The sequence below is a fragment of the Mastigoproctus giganteus genome, unplaced genomic scaffold (genome assembly GCF_048544385.1).
Source record: "Mastigoproctus giganteus isolate SK-2022 unplaced genomic scaffold, ASM4854438v1 scaffold_16, whole genome shotgun sequence".
In the NCBI taxonomy this organism is placed as follows: Eukaryota; Metazoa; Arthropoda; class Arachnida; order Uropygi; family Thelyphonidae; genus Mastigoproctus; species Mastigoproctus giganteus.
Window position 1 is genome coordinate 2,849,202 of NW_028328293.1, and position 18,906 is coordinate 2,868,107.

At 42.8% G+C, this 18,906-nt stretch overlaps 1 protein-coding gene across 2 annotated transcripts in view; it reads right to left on the reverse strand.

Moving 5' to 3' along the window:
- LOC150074894 (vacuolar protein sorting-associated protein 11 homolog) overlaps positions 1-18,906 on the reverse strand; it is a 612,407-nt gene that overhangs the window by 139,800 nt on the left and 453,701 nt on the right. The window contains exon 26 of one of the 2 annotated variants that reach the window (XM_090389418.1): positions 15,562-15,656. The exons of the other annotated variant lie outside the window; for it this stretch is intronic. Within the exon in view, the coding sequence (XP_090245544.1) occupies positions 15,648-15,656 (9 nt within the window). The 3' untranslated portion in view covers positions 15,562-15,647. Of the gene's footprint in view, positions 1-15,561; positions 15,657-18,906 lie in introns of those variants that run through there. 2 annotated transcript variants of the gene reach the window in all.

Consider the following 18,906-nt stretch of genomic DNA (forward strand, 5'->3'; position numbering starts at 1 on the left):
GCTGTAGAAAGCAGTTAACCAAGAAATCCACAAAACTCTTGCTAGTGTGTGAATGACTAATTCATAAGTTACAGTCATACCAGGAAAGTTAAAATTCCACATTTAAAAACATTCTGATTTATTGTCACACTCAATTTTTCCGTGTAGTTGTTTGTTGTACTCATCACAGTATAACATGACTATAATACTTTACAACTCTCATTTTTGTTTTTCTTAGTGTAAACGTCACACCAAACTGACTCAACATAGCATTGGCCACCTATGTCAGCTGGATGCACTGCCCTAGATTTTATTTTTCGCTTGTTAACTAACAGCATAACGTCCCACCCCTTCTCTTGTCACAATGTGGTATGCAAATTCACAAGGGCCATCTGAGAATGCCGACTCTTTGGGGAGTAATAATCTAGATCAGTGGTTCCCAAATTCCTGAGATCTACAGATCCCTACAAAAATTGGACCCCATATATATATATATATTGCTGTGTGTGTGTGTGTGTGTGTGTGTGTGTGTGTGTGTGTGTGTACACAGTAGGTTTTCTGAAAAGAAAATTCAAAGTTTTATGTTTAAAACAACTCAAACCCATATTTAGTCTCCAGAGCAAAGTGCCGGTCAACCCTTCCCATCTCTTCCATCATGCAGTATGACTGATGACTTTTGAGGTTATGATGGACATCATGGCGAGATCCAATCTTCCTTACATTTCGAGGATACAGCTCTAAAACGGTGTTTGCATGCCTGCCACTAGTTAATACACTAGGCCGAACCTATTGGTAACTCTCCAGGAGGCTTCCAGATCAGGTATTGTATAATCTCGCTACCTCTACTCTGCCAGATAGTGACTGGAGGAAGACCAAGTAGTGTGAGTATTGGGGGGGGGGGGGTATTGTCGAGGTCACGTTATGTCAACGATCTGGGTATATTCTTTTCATGTGTACGGCATATCCAAAAATTTCATTACTTCGTACAGCATGTCCCTCCCAATTTTTCTTATTATTGAATACACAAGGAATTTTCAAACTAACTGAGTAAGCTTATCTGCAAAAAGATCTAAACCTCCCAAACACTTCCTAGTTCATTTCTCAAATATATACGTGGTCTCAATTCTAATCTCAACGATATTCATTTCCACTTTCAGTCTGCCAAATCCAATGTACTTTTACTGACAGAATCTCAGTTATCGGTTGATTCAACTACTGCTCATCTCAGTTGCCAAATTATTCGCTGTATGATTCCTTTCACCTCAAAGGTGGTACTTGCGCTTATGTTCATTCTGATATTCCCTGTCAGAGACTTCGTAATTTGGAATTCGTAATTTTCTGGCTTAAAATCTCTCTACCTCATTCTGTCAAATTCATCTATTGTCTCTACCGTTTTCCCAACTCCACTAATCACTTGGACTTCTTTGACTTCCTCTCTTTGCAACTTGACCTTCTCCAGTCCAACTTTCCCAACAGTGAGGTAATTTTCCTTGGTGATTTTAATCTTCACAACTCCAACTGGCTTCCGTTTTCTAGTCACACCAACCCAGCTAGTCAAGATGCTGAGGCCTTGGCAACTACTAATTAATTCACACAGATTGTTCATTTACCTACCAGAACACCAGACAATCCTAACCATACAGCCAACACACTTGATCTTTTTCTCACAAACAACTCTTCTAAGTACACGGTCAAAGTGAGTGATCCTTTAGGCACCTCAGATCACAACTTGGTGACTGTCTCTTCTCCAATGGAGCCTTTATCTTGTGGCTATTCCCAACCTAATGTTGTTTGGCATTATAAGGATGCAAAATGGGATGATCTGCAAGATTTCTTTTCTTCTTTTCCTTGGTTGGACTACTGTTTCAAAACATCTGATGTCAAAGTTTGCTCAGATTGTGTTTGTGAAATTATTCTTGTGGGAATGGAATACTTTATCCCACACACCACTTTAAAATCTCATCCTTTATCTAAAGCTTGGTTTTCCAATATATGTGCTAAGGCCGTTCAGGAGAAGTATGTTGCATATCGTAATTGGCTTGTTTCCAATTCTTCAGTTTCATTTTCTGCCTACACCAAAGTTCGCAACAATTGTAAAGCAGTTATTAAACAGTCCAAACTAGAATTTGAACAGGATAAGAGTAGAAAACTTGCTTCTTGCCCTAATGGTAGTGAGCATTCTGGTCTCTTGCCAAAGCTATTGGCTGCAACTTTTGCCCATCTTTTCTCCCACCTCTGTCCAAACTAGATGGTTTTGTTGTCATTTCAACCAAGGATAAAGCTGACTTGCTGGCATCCCACGTTTCTTCCAAATCATGTATTAATGATCTTGGTAAAATCATCTCTCACCATTCCAAAAGGAGTTTTACGAAACTTGATGCTTAGAAAGCTCCAAGTCCTGATGGTATTTCTCCACTTGTTCTCAAAACCTGTGCTCATGAACTTACTCCTGTTCTTTGTCACCTTTTTTCACTTTCTTATTCCACAGGTGTTTTTCCTTCTGCTTGGAAATTTGCTCATATCCAGCTAGTTCCTAAAAAAGGGTGACAAATCTCTCTCATCCAATTATCATCCCACTGCAATTAGTTCTACTCTTTCTAAAGTAACGGAGAAATCGACGATCGCCAGTATGGATTCCGTCAGTGTTAATTCACTGGTGATATTCTGGCCTATGTTACCCATTTATGGACAAATCCAATGGAAAAGTTTGGTGAATCACAAGCAGTTGATCTTAACATCTCAAAGGCTTTCGATCATGTTTGGAATAAAGGTCTTCTAAGCAAGCTTCCATCTTATGGTTTGCCAACTGTTTTTTGTAATTGGGTATCCAGTTTTCTCTCTGACCGCTAACTGTGGATTATGTTTGATGGCTGTCTGTCTTTTAACTTCTGCACTAATGCTAGTGTTCCTCAGGTTCAGTTCTTTCTCCCACCTTTTTCCTCTTGACATTAATGACTTTCTTCCATTGATGGGAAATCCTATCCATAGTTTTGCTGATGATAGCATATTGCATTCCACTTTTCAGTTTGAGAAACCTTGCTCTGCTCAATCAGCTTCAACTTCTTGAATATCCGCTACCAATTCCTTAAATACCAAACTCCAGGAAATTCTACAGTGGGGCAAAGACAACAGTTGATTTCAATCCTTCTAAAACTCAGTGTTGTCTTATATCTCGCAAAAAGGTTTCTTCTGCTCTTACGCTTATCTTTGGTGACACTCCAATTTCTATGCAAGGTAATATAGCTCTTTTGGGGATTACCCTGACTTCTAATCTCTCTTGGCACAAGCAGATTGCAAATACTGCTTCTTCTGCATTTAAAAAAACTTAGTTTTCTCTTTCGCTCTCAGTGCCACTTTTCTTCCAAATAGCTGTTCATTCTGTACAAATTACAAATCCGCCCTACCATGGAATATTGTTCCCACATCTGGGGCAGTGCCCCCAAAACATCTCTCAGGCTTTACATTCCATTCAGAAGATGGCAGTTAAGTTAATTAATGACTCATGTCTAACAGAGTTTCTCCACTCGCTGTCTCATAGATGTACTGTTTCTGCTGCATGCCTTTTCTACAGATACTTCCATGGGCACTGTTCTTCTGAATTGGCTTCTATTATTCCCGCTCTCTCTTTCAAAACAGTCCGAACACATTCCGCCACCAGCCAACATCCATTTACTGTCCAACTTCAAACACACAGAACCAACTTTTCATCTTCGTTTATTCATTCAAATGCCATTTTCTGAAAATTTCTAATGTCAACAAATATCTTCTTTCATCTTCTCAACCTCCAACCCAAGCGTGGTACTAAGTACTATTGGTTCTAATACCTCTCGTGCTCGGGGTTTTTTATAAAAAAAGAACAACTTTATTCTTATTTTTACATAAACATATAATAATAACTTTATTTATCATCAAGTTGTATACATAGAACGAATAATTTTACCAGTTCCAGGGGGTTGTTTTGCGGACCCCCCCCTGGAACTGGTCTATGGACTCCCAGGGGTCTATGGGCCCCAGTTTGGGAACCACTGATCTAGATCATCATAAACAAGCTTTCACCAGGCATGGCAGTTAATACCAACACTGCCATGAACGGTACCCACAACTGGGAGGATACCATGCACAATATTCTTTGTGAATTATTCCCTGTAGATGATTATGCTCTTACTCCAGAAAAAGAACCTCCCTTTTCCCAGGAAGAATTAAAGGCAGTTTAGACTGTACAAAAAATAACAAATATCCAGACTTGATCTGCTGGAAGTGGAGGAGGTCAAGAAGTTACTGCAGCCTTCTCTACTTTGCTTATACAGCAAGTGCCTGGCCGGGGTGGGGGTGGGGTTTCTCACCCCATGAAAACAGTTCCTACTTCCTTAAAAACCCTGATTAGGTGCTCACCAAGCCTAGATCTTACCTGCCTATAGCTTCGCTACCAGTGCTTGTTAAAATTAAGAGAGAATGGTTTTATGCTGGCTTCTAGATCACTACCAGAAAGCAGCTCTGTACTCAGAAAAGCAGCTTGGTTTCAATCCAGGCCACTCACCCAAGGATGCAATGGAGCAACTAATTAACACAGAAGAGAAATACCTATGGGCCATTTCTGTAGATTTTGCTGAGCCTTCAACCACTCTAAGGTGGATCACCATTTTCAGAAGGTTAAGTCAGGCACTTTGGCCTGACTTAACCTTCTGAATTTAATTAACCTCTTTAAAATTATCTGTAGCTACTTTGAGAACAGAAAAACAATAGTCAGGACAAAAAGTAGAACGATTATAAAAGGTTGTCCCTTTATAAAAGGGCTCTGTAATGGTTCCATTCTTTTGGACCATAATACTGGATGAATTCCTAAATAAGGATTTAAATCCAGCAGATGCCTTTGCTGACCTTTTCCATCACTATGATGACCAGGTCATCAAAGTGTTGGAATGATGACCAGGTCATCATTCCAACTTTCTAGGGAAATATAATCAGATTTTTACGTTCTTTATCTATTTCCTTTGTTGTGAGACAGGTCACCATGCCGCTCACAACGAGGTAATGGAGAGTGCTCCGATATAATGCGGCTGCCATGTTCAAATCTGATTCTTGACTTGGGAGGATTCGCCAATTAGTGCTCTCTGGGCTGCAAGAGTGCCCCACCATTTTGTGTTACTTCTAGTTTTGCGGAACTAAATGTACCATGTGCTCGCATAACTAAATGTACCATGTGCTCAGTGTTTCCCCCCTCCATAGACATTCCATGGAAGAGACAGAGTTCTGTAATTATTATTCCTGTTGTGAAACTGATTTCACCAGCGTGATTAGCGCCTCCGAAAACCGTAAGGGGAAGTAACCAAGTTTTTCTAGGAGCACTTTCACACCTAGGTGTTCCCCCCACACAGCTGACAGAGGGGATAGCCTATAACTCCCATAACCAACTATGTGCCTTCAAATTAAGCCACTGACTTGTGGTGGGCATCATTTGCCATCATTTTCAGGACTTTATCCTACTATTTTACCATATACCCGATAATCTGAACTGTACCGGTTATCCGGATTTTGTGAAATGGAAGTAAGAACAGGAAAACACAATGATCCCCAAGGCCAGAGTGACAACCCTGTTATTGTGGAACCCCAGGATGCAGAGGAGGACCCCCGTTTTGGATCCCAACTCATCAAGTAGAAAAATCGCAATCACCTGATCCCCAAGTTTGGGCAGGAAACGCGTTCCCAGACAGAGACTAAAGAACAGCCAGAAATAGCCACATAGAAACATCACAAAAAGACCCAAAAGAAGACAAACAGCAGGACTCACCCCTCGACCATGCCACATCAGAGGGTACCATATATGAAAAGACGCTCTTTCTCAAAACCACACTTGAGAATATTTTCAAAGAAAATTCAAATAGAGTTTCAGCAGCACTCAGATCTGAGATTGTCACAATCTTCCACAAGATGGAGACAATCCTACATAATGAACATCTCGACAAAGAGAGAGCTGCCACACGATTACAGGCCTATATGGAATGTGGGGCAAGTCAAATGCCACAGCGTACCCCGACATATTCAGAAGTGCTGAGGACCCCAACGGAAATGCAACAGACAACAACGCACCAGAAGAGGAAGACGCTCCTACCAACACCAAACCTGGTGATACTCAGACTGAAACAAACAGAAAAAATTCCCACAAGCGAAGACCTCAAAGCAAAAGTAATAAATAACATGAAGGAGGACCTGAAGCTAACACGAATAAAAGCATTAGCATTAGTAGAGGCATTTGATGCAAGAAAGCAAGCTTATGCAGCATCAGCCAAAAAAAAAAAAAAAAAAAAACCCACTTCCACTTCACCCCTCTGTTCGTTCAAAATACCTGTCCAGCTGAGCCTTAAACTTATTTAGGCTATCAACCTCCACCCCAAGGGATGGCAGTCTGTTCCACCAACCAACCACCCGCTGGCTAAAGGCAAATTTCCGCACGTCTATCCTACATCTGTCTTTCCTCAATTTGAATTTATGCCCTCTCAGGTGATTTTTCTGAGCTAGAGGAAGAATCCCATCAGCATTGAGCATGCTTAAACCATTCAAGGCTTTATACACCTCTATCAGATCACCTCGCTGGTGCCTAGTCTCCAGACACTGTAATTTGCAAAACTTAAGCCTTTCTTCGTAAGAGCACCCCTTTGTTCCATTCACTAATCTTGTTGCCCTTCTCTGTACTCGTTCCAGCAGCTCTACATCCTTCTTGAAATGAGGCCTCCAGACCTGTATACAGTACTCTAGGTGTGGCCTGACCATTGCCTTATACAATGGAATAATCACCTCCTTATCCCTGCTGGAAAAATTCCTGTATATCATTGACAATACTCCATGAGCTACTCTTGCAGCCCGTCTGCACTGCTCAGAGAACTTCATATCTGCCTGCACAATCACCCCCAAGTCCCTTTCATTCTCTACCACTGTCAGTGTAGTACCACAGAGTTGATACGTTGCTCTGGGGTTGCTGTTTCCCATGTGTAGTACTTTACATTTGTCAATGTTAAACTTCATTTGCCACCTCTCAGCCCATCTGCTCAACCTTTCCAGATCCTGTTGCAGCAGCATAGTGTCAGTAGTGTCCTTGACAACCCTGCCAACCTTTGTATCATCTGCAAACTTGGACATTAAGCTTGATATACCATCATCAATATCATTTATAAATACAGAAAACAATAATGGACCCAACACTGAGCCCTGAGGGACTCCACTAATAACATTAGTCCACGATGAGCAGTGTCCATTGATTACCACTCTCTGTCTTCTCCCCCTCAACCACCCCTTTATCCACAGCAGCAACCTGCCTCCAATGCCACACTGCTCCAACTTGTGTAGCAGTCTTCCATGTGCAACAGTATCAAAAGCCTTTCTAAGATCCAAGTATATAATATCAAAGTTATTCCCTGCATCCAGTTCTTTTGTGACTGCATCATAGTATCCAATCAAGTTGGTCAGGCAAGACTTCCCCTTAACAAAACCATGCTGTGTCCGAGCTATAACTGAAGTCTTGTCTAAATGATCCTGCAGTGCTTCTTTCACTAGTGCCTCCATTAATTTTCCTGGAACAGAAGTTAAACTCACAGGTCTATAATTACTTGTGTCAGCCTTTGATCCTCCTTTGTGAATTGGGGTCACATTTGCACATTTCCAGTCTATGGGTACCTCCCCTGAGTCCAAGGAAGCTCTCATAATTATGGCTAAGGGTTTGCTTACTTCCTTTGCTGCCTCCTTTAATATAACTGGATAGATCCCATCCACCCCGGGTGCCTTTCTTGTGTTTATCTTCAACAGTTTCTCCTCCACTTTACTCCCAGTTATTTCAAGATTCTGTAGCTTACTGCTAGAGTTGAATACACCTCTGGCATTCCCCTTGCTGAATAACTCCTCATGTGTGAATGTCGATGCAAAATATTCATTTAGTTTGTTAGCTACCTGAGCAGGATCATCAACAGTTGACCCATCAATATCAAGTGGACCAATCTGATTCATCCCCTTCCTTCTAGAGTTTACATAAGTAAAGAACTCTTTGCTGTTTTTCTTTGCATCCCTTGCCAAGGATTTCTCGTAATCTGCCTTCGCCTGCCTAACCTCCTTTGTAACTTGGTTGCATATCAACTTGTATCTATCATAGGCTTCTGTGTTATGTGTTAATTTGTAAGTATCCCATGCATTTTTCTTCTCTGCCATATGCCTCATTAGTTCATCTGACATCCATTTTGGCCTAAACCTTGAACAATATTTCTTAGTTGGTATGTAAAGCCTAGTAGCTTCCAAGATAAGTTCTTTGAATGCTTCCCATTTTGAATTTGCTGTTGGTAACATCATCAGTTGGTCCCACTGTATAGAATTTAAATACTGTCTCAGTCCATCGTAGTCGCCTTTACGGAAGCAATAACCCTTCCCTTTACCCCTAATGGTAGTTACCTCTTTCAGTAAATCCCACTTCAGCACACTGTGATCACTGCCACCTAGTGGTTCATTTATCTGCAGATTCTTAATGCATGAAGAATCACTGCTGATAATCAAATCAAGAGTATTACTCCCTCTAGTTGCCTCCCGAACATGCTGATGTAGAAAACAATCATCCAATAAATCCACAAAAGCCCTGCTAGTGTGTGAGTAACCAGCCCCCAAATTCCAGTCAATATCTGGGAAATTAAAATCTCCCATTATAAGACTCTCTGATTTACTGGCCCACTCTATTTCCCTATACAGTTCCTTATTATACTCATCAGAGTCATTAGGCCTATAGCACACTTCTACTCTCAATTTTGATCTCCCAATGCTTATGTCACACAAACTGACTCAACACAGCACTGTCCAGCGATGTCGACTGGCTTCACTTCCTTGGTTTTTATGTGTTTCTTAACTAATAGTATAACCCCTCCCCCCTTCCTATCCTGTCTATCCTTTCTGAAGACGTTGTACTCCCCAAATTGCAGTTCTGCATCCCTTATATCTGTGTGACACCACGTCTCTGGTATCCCAACAATATCTGCCTTTGATGTTTTGAGCAATACCTCAAATTCATCAAATTTATTTACTAAACTCCTAGCATTGGTGTACACGCAAGTATACCTGCACCTGTTTCTATTCTTAGCTACCCTAACACAACCCATGTGTTTACTTGTACCGCAATGGCTCCCAGCAGTTTCTGAAATACCATGCATCTTGTTTTTCAGGCTTCTGCTCATTCTAATAGAAGCAGTGCAAGAATCTCTTTCACCTCTGCCAGTGGCTACTGTCAATCTATTGGTCTTTGTCTCCCCCCAAGCTAGCAGTTTTCCGACCCACCTAACACTGCCTCGATAGCATCAGCAAATATTCTTGCACCCTTTCTATTTAAGTGTATCCCATCCCTGTAGAAGCAATCTCTCCTGTTAACAAGTACAGTCCAGGCTGAAAAAAATTCTACCCCTTGAGCCTTGCACAATCTTTCCAGGGCCGAATTGATCGACAAGGCTCTCATCATATACTCCCTCCTATCGTGTCTGGGCAGAATTGCAGACACTTTCAAATTCAACCCTAATTCTCGGCTTTTGTTCAACAGTGACCTGTACTTATTAAGTAATTCTGCCGGTCTCCTACTCTTAATATTATTAGTGCCAACGTGTACAACTATATCACCTTTTGTGCCCTTAAAAGATGATATTCGCTCTACAACGTCATCAACCTTTGCCCCTGGCAGAAATACCAGGGGCAAAGGGATGAGAAAGACGTAGGACTGGTAATAGAGACAGAGACCAGGCAAGAAATCCAGAATATCATTGAAAAACCCCAAGATTGACGCTCTTGGATTACCAGCCCAGCCGCTCAAAAGGAAGGGACCGAATATATTAATTTATGACGTTAGCCCAGAAATTACGGCCACCCAGTTAGCTGAAGAACTTTACCACAGATACCTCCAACGCGAAATCCCGGACAAGCAGCTGCAAGAAGTGATAACACCAAAGTTCCACATAGAGGCGAGAGGAGGCTTAAAAAACAGCTGGAGTGTGGAACTAATCCCGGAGGCGTGACAAGTCCTAAAGGACCGGACAAGGGTCTACATAGAATGGGGAAGCTATCGTTTTCGAGAGCAGGTGGCAGTACCAAAATGCTTTAGATGCTGTAAGTTCGGCCACTCCAGCCACATCTGTTCCCAGACGGTCCCAACATGCGGACATTGCACTGAAAAGGGCCATGAATATAAAGAATGCCCACACAAAGACAAGGAAGCCACATGCGCAAATTGTAAAACAATGAAACTCGAATATACACACTCAATCAGGGATCATAACTGCCCAATCTATATAAAAGCCAAGAGCACCTACCAAAACAGAATCGATTATGGGTACAAAAATTAAGAAATACAACACAACCATGATTAAAATAATACAAACAAATGCCCAGCGAGCAAAAGCGGTGGCTGACCAGATTCGGGTCAAGGCTGATGAAGAGAACATAGACGTTATTATATTAAAGGAGCCGTACGTCCATGCAAGGCGGGTGGCAGGCTACCCACTACAATATAAAGTGATCCACACAGAGGAAGACACCCCATGGGCGGCGGTATTGGTCAGAAACAAGAATATTACCACAACAAGAATAACGCAGCTATGCACGGCTTGGGCAGCACTATTCTCCAGCACTATGTGGGAGACAACAATTGATGTCACCCTTGCCACAGGATCCGTCACTGATCACATCACAGCCTGGACAGTAACGGAAAACTGGACATCGGACCACAGAGCAATAACCTTCCAACTAAACTGAACAATAGCCGAAATCGACTTTACCAAAATTTGATCGGGAAACCCAGAGTACAAGTGAGGCCAAGCAACCAAGCGATCAGGTGGAAGGGTTTGAAGAACAACATAAAATGGCAGTGGGGAACCATCCTAGACCCGACACTCCCACAGGGAACTGTGCCAGAGCAGACACTCCTACTGCGTATGGCCCTCAAAAATATAATGAAGGAGAATAGTAGGATCTCTTCATCCATCCGAGCAGAAATAATCCTGCAATGGAATAAGCTGGAGACCATCCTAATGAACACACATACAAATTACCAGAGAACAATGGCAACCCTGGAAGCCCTACGTGCAGATGGCGGCAATCAAATGTCACAGTGCACCCCATCATATGCTCAAGCGCTGAGGAATACACCCACAGAAACACTGAGAATGGGCACGGCCACAGAAGCTAAAAAGAAAACACTTCTGCCAATGCCCAATACAGTCATTTTAAGACCAACAGGGGAAGAAACCAGTACAAGTGAGGAAATCAAGAAAAAAGTAATCCAAAACCACAGAGAAGAATTCGGAGCAACCAGAATAAAAGCCATAAGAAAGACCAGAAATCCAGGGATAGTAATAGAGACGGAGAGTAAGGAAAAAACAGAAGGAATTATAACAAACCCCAAGGTCCCTACAACGGGCCTCACAGCGGAGGCCCCGAAGAGAAAAATGCCCTCGGTGGTTATCTTCAACATGGACCAGGATATGACCCCTGAACTTCTGATGAAGATCTACTCAGGAAGAATCTAAAAAGTGCACTCTCAGACTGGGATGGGAAAGTGCTGGTTTTCCCAAAATATAAAACCAGAGTAAATAACAGTGGCAACTGTAATTGAGTCATAGAGCTTGCCCCTGAGGCTTGGCGAATCCTACAAACACAGAGTACCATCTATGTGGAGTGGAGCAGTCATAGGTATAGGGAGCATGTGGCAGTAATAAAGTGCTATAGGTGCTGCAAGTATGGCCACACCTCCCATACCTGCAACCAGAAAGAAGCTACGTACAGGCCACTGCTCAGAGAAAGGGCATGAATTTAAAAACTGCCCAAACAAGGAGAAAGATCCCATATGCATCAATTGCAAATCCCTGAGGTTGGACCACATACGAGATGCAAAATGCCCAACGTACCAAAAGGTAAAGAGTGTATTCCAACAACGAACTGATTATGGGGACACACCATAAGAAATATAACTACGGAGTTCTAAAGATACACCAGATCAATGGGCAGTGGTTGACCAGGTGCGCCACAAAGCCGATGAAGAAAATGCCGACATCATCCTTATCCAGGAGCCCTATACACACACACACACACACACACACACAAAGCAGGTCAGGGGATTCCCAATGAGTTATAATATAATCCAGAGTGATGAGGATACCCCATGGGCAGCAGTGGTAGTGAGGAATCCAGAAATAGCGGCAACAAAATTACCACAGCTCTATACGCCCTGGGCCGCCTGTGCCAATATAATCAGCTCAATTGGGAGCTTCTACGCAATTTCATTGTACTACAGACCTGGTGTGGAAATCGACTTTGCTATCACATATCTCCAATACATCCAGACAACCCTAGCAGGACAAAGAATAATTGTAGGAGATGTAAACTGCCACTCCCCTGTTTGGCACAGTGCCACACCGAACTGCCGCGGAACCAGAAATGAACAAAGGCTGGACGAATTCCTGGCAAATTCAATCAGTCAAAAACCAACCCTTTAACCTGCCAACATTCTGCAATAAATTGTGGGAAGCCACGATTCATATCACCCTGACCACAAGGAATATTGAAGCCCACGTGACCGATTGGACAGTGAAAAATGCCTGGACCACATCAGATCACCGTACAATAACCTACCAAATCAGAAGATCAATGAAAAAATAACTACAAACAGACAACTGGCAAACAGATTCGCAATCCAAAAGGCAGACTGGGAACTCTTCAGAGTACAGTTGGTCGTCGACTTACGACCGACTTCTGTTCTGACTGACAGGTCGTAAGTCGATCTGGTCGTATGTCGGCCATATATTTATTAACAGTAATTTTTAACCTTTCTAATCTTTTTATCATCTTTATAATTTATTTTTATAATCTTTTAAATTTTTATCATCTTTTATTTTTCATTTTAAATACAGTAATGTTTTCATCTTTTACTTAGCGATACTGTACATACCTTCGTTTCTACGCCTAGGCTATCTCTCTCTCTGAGGTTAAATTCAAACGTTCTCTACATTTTAATTGGTTTATTATTCATACTGTTTATAAAAAAACAAAACTACAATCTATAATTATATTGTACATAATGTGAAAAATAATACTGTACATAATGTACTGTAAACACAAAAATACAATCTAAAATTAATGTAAAAATTAATACAAATGAAATTTACAAAATCAATTTTTAATCTTTGCTTGTGTTGGGTTGTGCATCGTCAGGGTCATGTTCTTGGGTTGAGGTAGGAGTTGTTTATTTATAAGAGACATTATGTAAAGCAAATCTTTTTTTAAAACGCTTAAACCACCCAGTACTAGCCTGAAAATCTTCTGCGTAATCATCTCCGGCGCGTGATTTTAAACTCTGAAACAAACTTCTAGCCTTTGCTTGCACTGTGTGAAGACTCATGGGTGTATTTTTTTGTATTAAATCTTCCATCCACACAAACAACAATTTCTCCATTTCATGGATGGGTTCCTGTCGTTGTTTGGTTAAAATTGTAGACTTAATAGGTGCAGAACCTTTCACAGCTTCTCGAATTCTTTCTTTGTCCTTAATTAAGTATCGTCCATACCGTGGAATGTGATAACTTCAAGTCACATGCTATCATATTCACTTTCTTTCCGCCTTCATACTGCGTAATAGTTTTCCTTGACTTCTTAGCTGGCGTATATGCAGATGAAGGCATTTTCCGTTTACTAAACATTTTATACGTATTTCAGTAGAATTTTAATTAATACACCACACGCAACAGATGCTTGAAAGCGACTGGGTGTATGTGAGAGAGAGCGACTGAGTGTATGTGCCTGGTGCTGTCCTCAGGCCTCCCGTCATCGATGTGCCTCCTCACCTGGGTTATGGGTGTCCTCAGTAGTGACTTCCTGATTTATTATTAATTTATTTATTATTATTATATATATTTTTTTTGTGATCATAAGTGCGGCCGGTCGTAAGTCGCATAGGTCGTAAGTCGACGACCAAGTGTACAACTAACCAGCAAGGCGCAAAAAACGTTGGAGGAACTGGCCAGACAGGTGGTGGACAATGAGATGATTTTTTTTTATTTGGTAGTTGTTGGCGCATTGGCTTCTGTGGCCATAATGCACCTCCCAAGGTTTTTGCAGTACTTTGATTCAAGCCCAAGGTGGGATTCGAACCCGCGACCTTTGGGTTGCCAGGCAGGCACTTTACCCACCCGGCTAGCCCGGTCGGCCCAATGAGATGAAAAACCCAGATAAAATCACCAGTATCATAACTGAAGCAGCAGAGACACATGATGAAGAGGAAAACCCCCTCAGTCGGGGACATGCCCTGGTGGATTCCGGAATTGCAAAGACTGAGAAAACAGGTCCAGACAAAGCGGAAGGAATTCTGAAGAGCACGGAGAACATGGCCACCAACAGAGGTAGCAGTACTATGGCAACAATACAAAGAGGTGCGAAACACCTATACAGAAAATATTAAAAAGAACAAGCGAGCCTCTTGGGAAAACCTGGTCTCAAGATAGGGAACGAAAACCCCCGGGGCGTGGTGTATAAAATTACCACAAACAAGCTCCCCAGGGGAGAAGTATCCAGTGTAACGAGGATGCCCAATGGAAGCCTGACTAAAACGTGGGAGGAATCAATCATCAATATCCTTAGTGCTATCATCCACGAACCACCAGATATCCTTAATGAACAACAAAAGGTAATATGCCAGGCAAACCAAACGTACAGAACCCAAGAAATAGAACCACCCTTCACAGTTGATGAATTACAGGGTGCAGCCTTGCAAATGTGCAACAGGAAATGTCCTGGCCCGGATCTCATAGAACCAGAGATGGTCAAAAAAGCCATGGAATTTATAACAAACCTGATATTTAATCTCCTCAACTGATGCCTAGAAACTGGGAAATTCCCGACAAGTTGGAAGACTGCACACTTAAAACTTATCTTAAAACACCCAACAAAACCTCCGGACCAACCGGCCTCATATCGCCCCATAGCCCTACTCTCCACCCTAAGCAAACTCTATGAAAGGCTGCTCCACAAAAGGATCATGAACCATTACAAAACCGCCAACCTGGAATCACCCAAGCAATATGGATTCAAACCGGGCTTCTCAACAATTGAAGCAGTCCAAAACCTCATAACCAAGGCAACCCAAAGTAACAAGAAGTACTTTCTGGTAATAGCAGTGGATTTTGCTGGGGCCTTCAACACAGTCTGGTGGCTGAGTGTCCTTGGCAGGCTCCAGAAAGCAGCACTCCCAGAAAACTTGTATAACGGTGTCCGGGCATATCTGTCGGATAGGAAAATTTGAGGTCGTCACAAGAAGTACTTTCTGGTAATAGCAGTGGATTTTGCTGGGGCCTTCAACACAGTCTGGTGGCTGAGTGTCCTTGGCAGGCTCCAGAAAGCAGCACTCCCAGAAAACTTGTATAACGGTGTCCGGGCATATCTGTCGGATAGGAAAATTTGAGGTCGTCACAACTTTCCAAAGAGTTGTTAAAAGCGTCCGAAGGGGCTGCCCACAGGGATCTGTCCTGGGGCCACTAATGTGGAACATGGTCTTTGATGACTTCTTGGATCTGGATCTGGGAAATGTGGCCAGTCAAGCCTTTGCTGATGATCTCATTTTAATGGTGGAAGTGGACTCCAGAACGGGACTTGAAACACAGGCAAACCAAGCACTACAAACCCTACAGAATTGGGCGAAAACACATATGTTAATGATTTCACCAACCAAGACAAACTCAGTATTACTAAAAGGCTCTCTAAATATCAGACCACCGGAAATAAAGATAGCGGGATCCACCATTTTTTTTTTTTTTTTTGTAGTTGTTGGCACATAGGCTTCTGTGGCCATAATGCACCTCCCAAGGTTTTTGCAGTACTTGATCCAAGCCCGAGGCGGGAATCGAACCCGCGACCTTTGGGTTGCCAGGCAGGCACTTTACCCACTTGGCTAGCCCGGTCGGCCGATCCACCATTAAACTAGCAAAACAAATAAAAAGTATCTAGGTATTATCCTGGATGGAAACCTGTCCTTTACACCTCACCTCACCTACCTGAGAGAGAAACTAAGGAACTATGCAGCACTTGTAGCAAGAGTATCTCGCAGGGACTGGGGACTCACCAGGAAGACCCTGTCGCTGTATTATAAAATATTCATCCCAGCGATCGATCACCTATGGATCACCAATCTGGTTCAGGAAGGCCGGAACCACGGTCAACAGAAGACTGCTGGACACTGTCCAAAGAAACATACTTCTAACTATAACTAGGGCCTACAAAATGGTGAGCACCCACGCTCTGCAGGTCCTGGCAGGAGCTCTTCTGCTGGACCTCGAGGTGACTAGATGTGGACTCATGTATTTACTGTCCAAGGATATGCCTGCCTCCATCTATGACTTTACTTTGGACCCAACCAATAGCTGGACGACAGAGAAACAACGAATAGTGGCTCATATGTTGAAGATTTTGCAGCACAGATGGGAGATGTTGCCAAAGGGTCAAGTTACAAGATGCTTCATACCGACAGTCGCAAAAATGTACCCAAAAGCCCCCTCGTAGTGCTATCCTGGGCTAAATACAACTTTCCTCCTGACGGGCCATGGCCCATTTAAAGCAAAACTGAACGCATTCGGAATAATAGAAGAGTCCACATGCACCTGTGGAGAACCTGAAACCTGGCAGCATATTATGCACGACTGTGAATGCTATGAAGAACACAGAAGTAGACTTTTAACTGAGATTTAATACTTGCCAAAAAATCAAGAGTACCATCTACTGGATTCAGAAGATGAATACAAAGCCCTCAGCCGATTTGCACTTGACGTCTTCAATAGATGACGAACAGAAATACCCATTCACAATGAATAGATGACCACAAATAATAAATAAAGGCAAACTGACAAAACATCAACACGGAGGAAAGGATCGCAAAATACTAAGGACAAACGGTGTAATATGCAGCAGAATAAATGAAACAGTATCGACCTAGGAACCAATGGGAGTGGCACCAGCCAGGATGTCGTCGCTCCAAGGATGAACCCACACACCTAGAAAAGGACTAGGCCCCACCAACGAGTCATCATTGGACTGCACTGGCTGGCGAGCACTGCAAATTGCCGCTATAGCGAACTGGGCGGGGCTCCCTTGCCCAGCCCACTTTCTCTCCCCATCCCTGGTGGGTGAGGGGACGGTCTTTCTGCCCCCTCCCTACCCCCTCTTTCCCTCTGGTGGGGCAAGGACTTGCCCCACTGATATACCTGGGGTCGCCTTCCCTATTGACCCCATATTTCTGTCTTTTCCCCCAGCCTTCCGTCTCTCCTCCCCTACTCTACCTATATTGCCAGCGAAAAGCGAATGCTCCACACAACGAAAAATTTTAAATGCCAAACTCGACACACTTGCAACCTCTTTCGGCCTAACTAGATTCAAGCGTTTATCCCGCCCGCCCATTTTTTTTTTTTTTTATATATATATAGGTCCTAGCCACTGAAATCTCAGGAAATTAGGTGGCAGGACCTGCCAGAGTACTTATCTAAAAATACTGGTGTACCAGGTCTGCCTCCACAGGGCCAAGCGTGGGCAACGTTGGGCCTCAGTAGGGGTCCAGCGGCTAAACGGCCAGATGAACAACAGAACACAACACTACATATGTACAATATCCATACACTTAAATCTCTGGCCTTCCCAGCGAACTGGTACACTAACAATGAAAGCAACGCGGAGATGGGGGAAACCCCTGGTGCCGTTAGACACTAAATACACTTTACACTTTTACCTAGGAACAAGATTGCCAATATGGCCGTCTTACTGTGCGGACGTGTTTTAGTCAACTCCGTAATTTTTTAATTTTAAATGTGTGTTTTAAGTGTTATTTAACCCAAGAAAAGTATGCATACAGGGTTATAAAGAACAGAGGATAACACTGGTGAGAAATTTTTGTCATTTACTTGGGAACATCGTCTGGTTCAAGTGTTACTTATCTATATCCTTTGTTGCCAGACCGCATGGTCACCATGTGGCTGGCGACAGGGCTATAGAGAGGCTGCCGATATAATGCGGCGGCCACGTCTCAACCTGACACCTTGACTAGGGAGGTGCTATAGCGACTGTAACTTTGGACAGTGACCGGGTCCCAACCTTTCAACAAACTGAGTGATTTTATGAAGAAAGCTATGGGATATCGTGATCCCCCCGCCATAAACTTTCCATGGTAAGGTGCGAACTATCTTCTCGACCACACTACTGTATTTTGAATGCCACCACTGTGCTCGCCACCCCCTAGAAATCCCCTAGAGAAATATTTCCACTCTTCTAGGGGTATTTTTGCATTCGGCTGTTGTCCCCCCCTCCAAAGTGAAGTGGGGGATAGACCATATCTTCGGAAACTGTTTGTGCAGCAACAGATAAACCTACGAACTTGTGGTGGTGGGTAACAACTGCCATCTTTTTAAAAGAGCTACCAGAATATACTGAAGCATTCCCGATTATTCGGAATACGTAACAATGGAAGGGAGACATGAAAAAATTAAGGCCTCCCGGATGCAGAAACAAAGTGACGAACTGACCATAATAGATCAACCAGACAAGATGGAGGAGGCCCGTTCTGGGGCCACCTTAAGCAAGAGGAAAAACCGAAAGGAAGTGGACCCTAAATTCGAAAGGGAGACCCACTCGCAGGCCAAAGCAGGGGAACAACCTGAACCAACAGCATCACAAAGAGATGCAAACAATGAAAGACAGCACCATGCATTGCTGGAGGGCTCAGTCTATGAACAATCCCTCAGACTGAAAACAGCGCTACAGAATATTTTTAAAGAAAACCCAAATAGGATATCTACGGGTCTGAGGTCCAAATAGTTACCATATTTTACAAAATGGAGACAATCCTCCATGACACATACCTAGAAAGCCAAAAAGGTACTACAAGGCCTATAT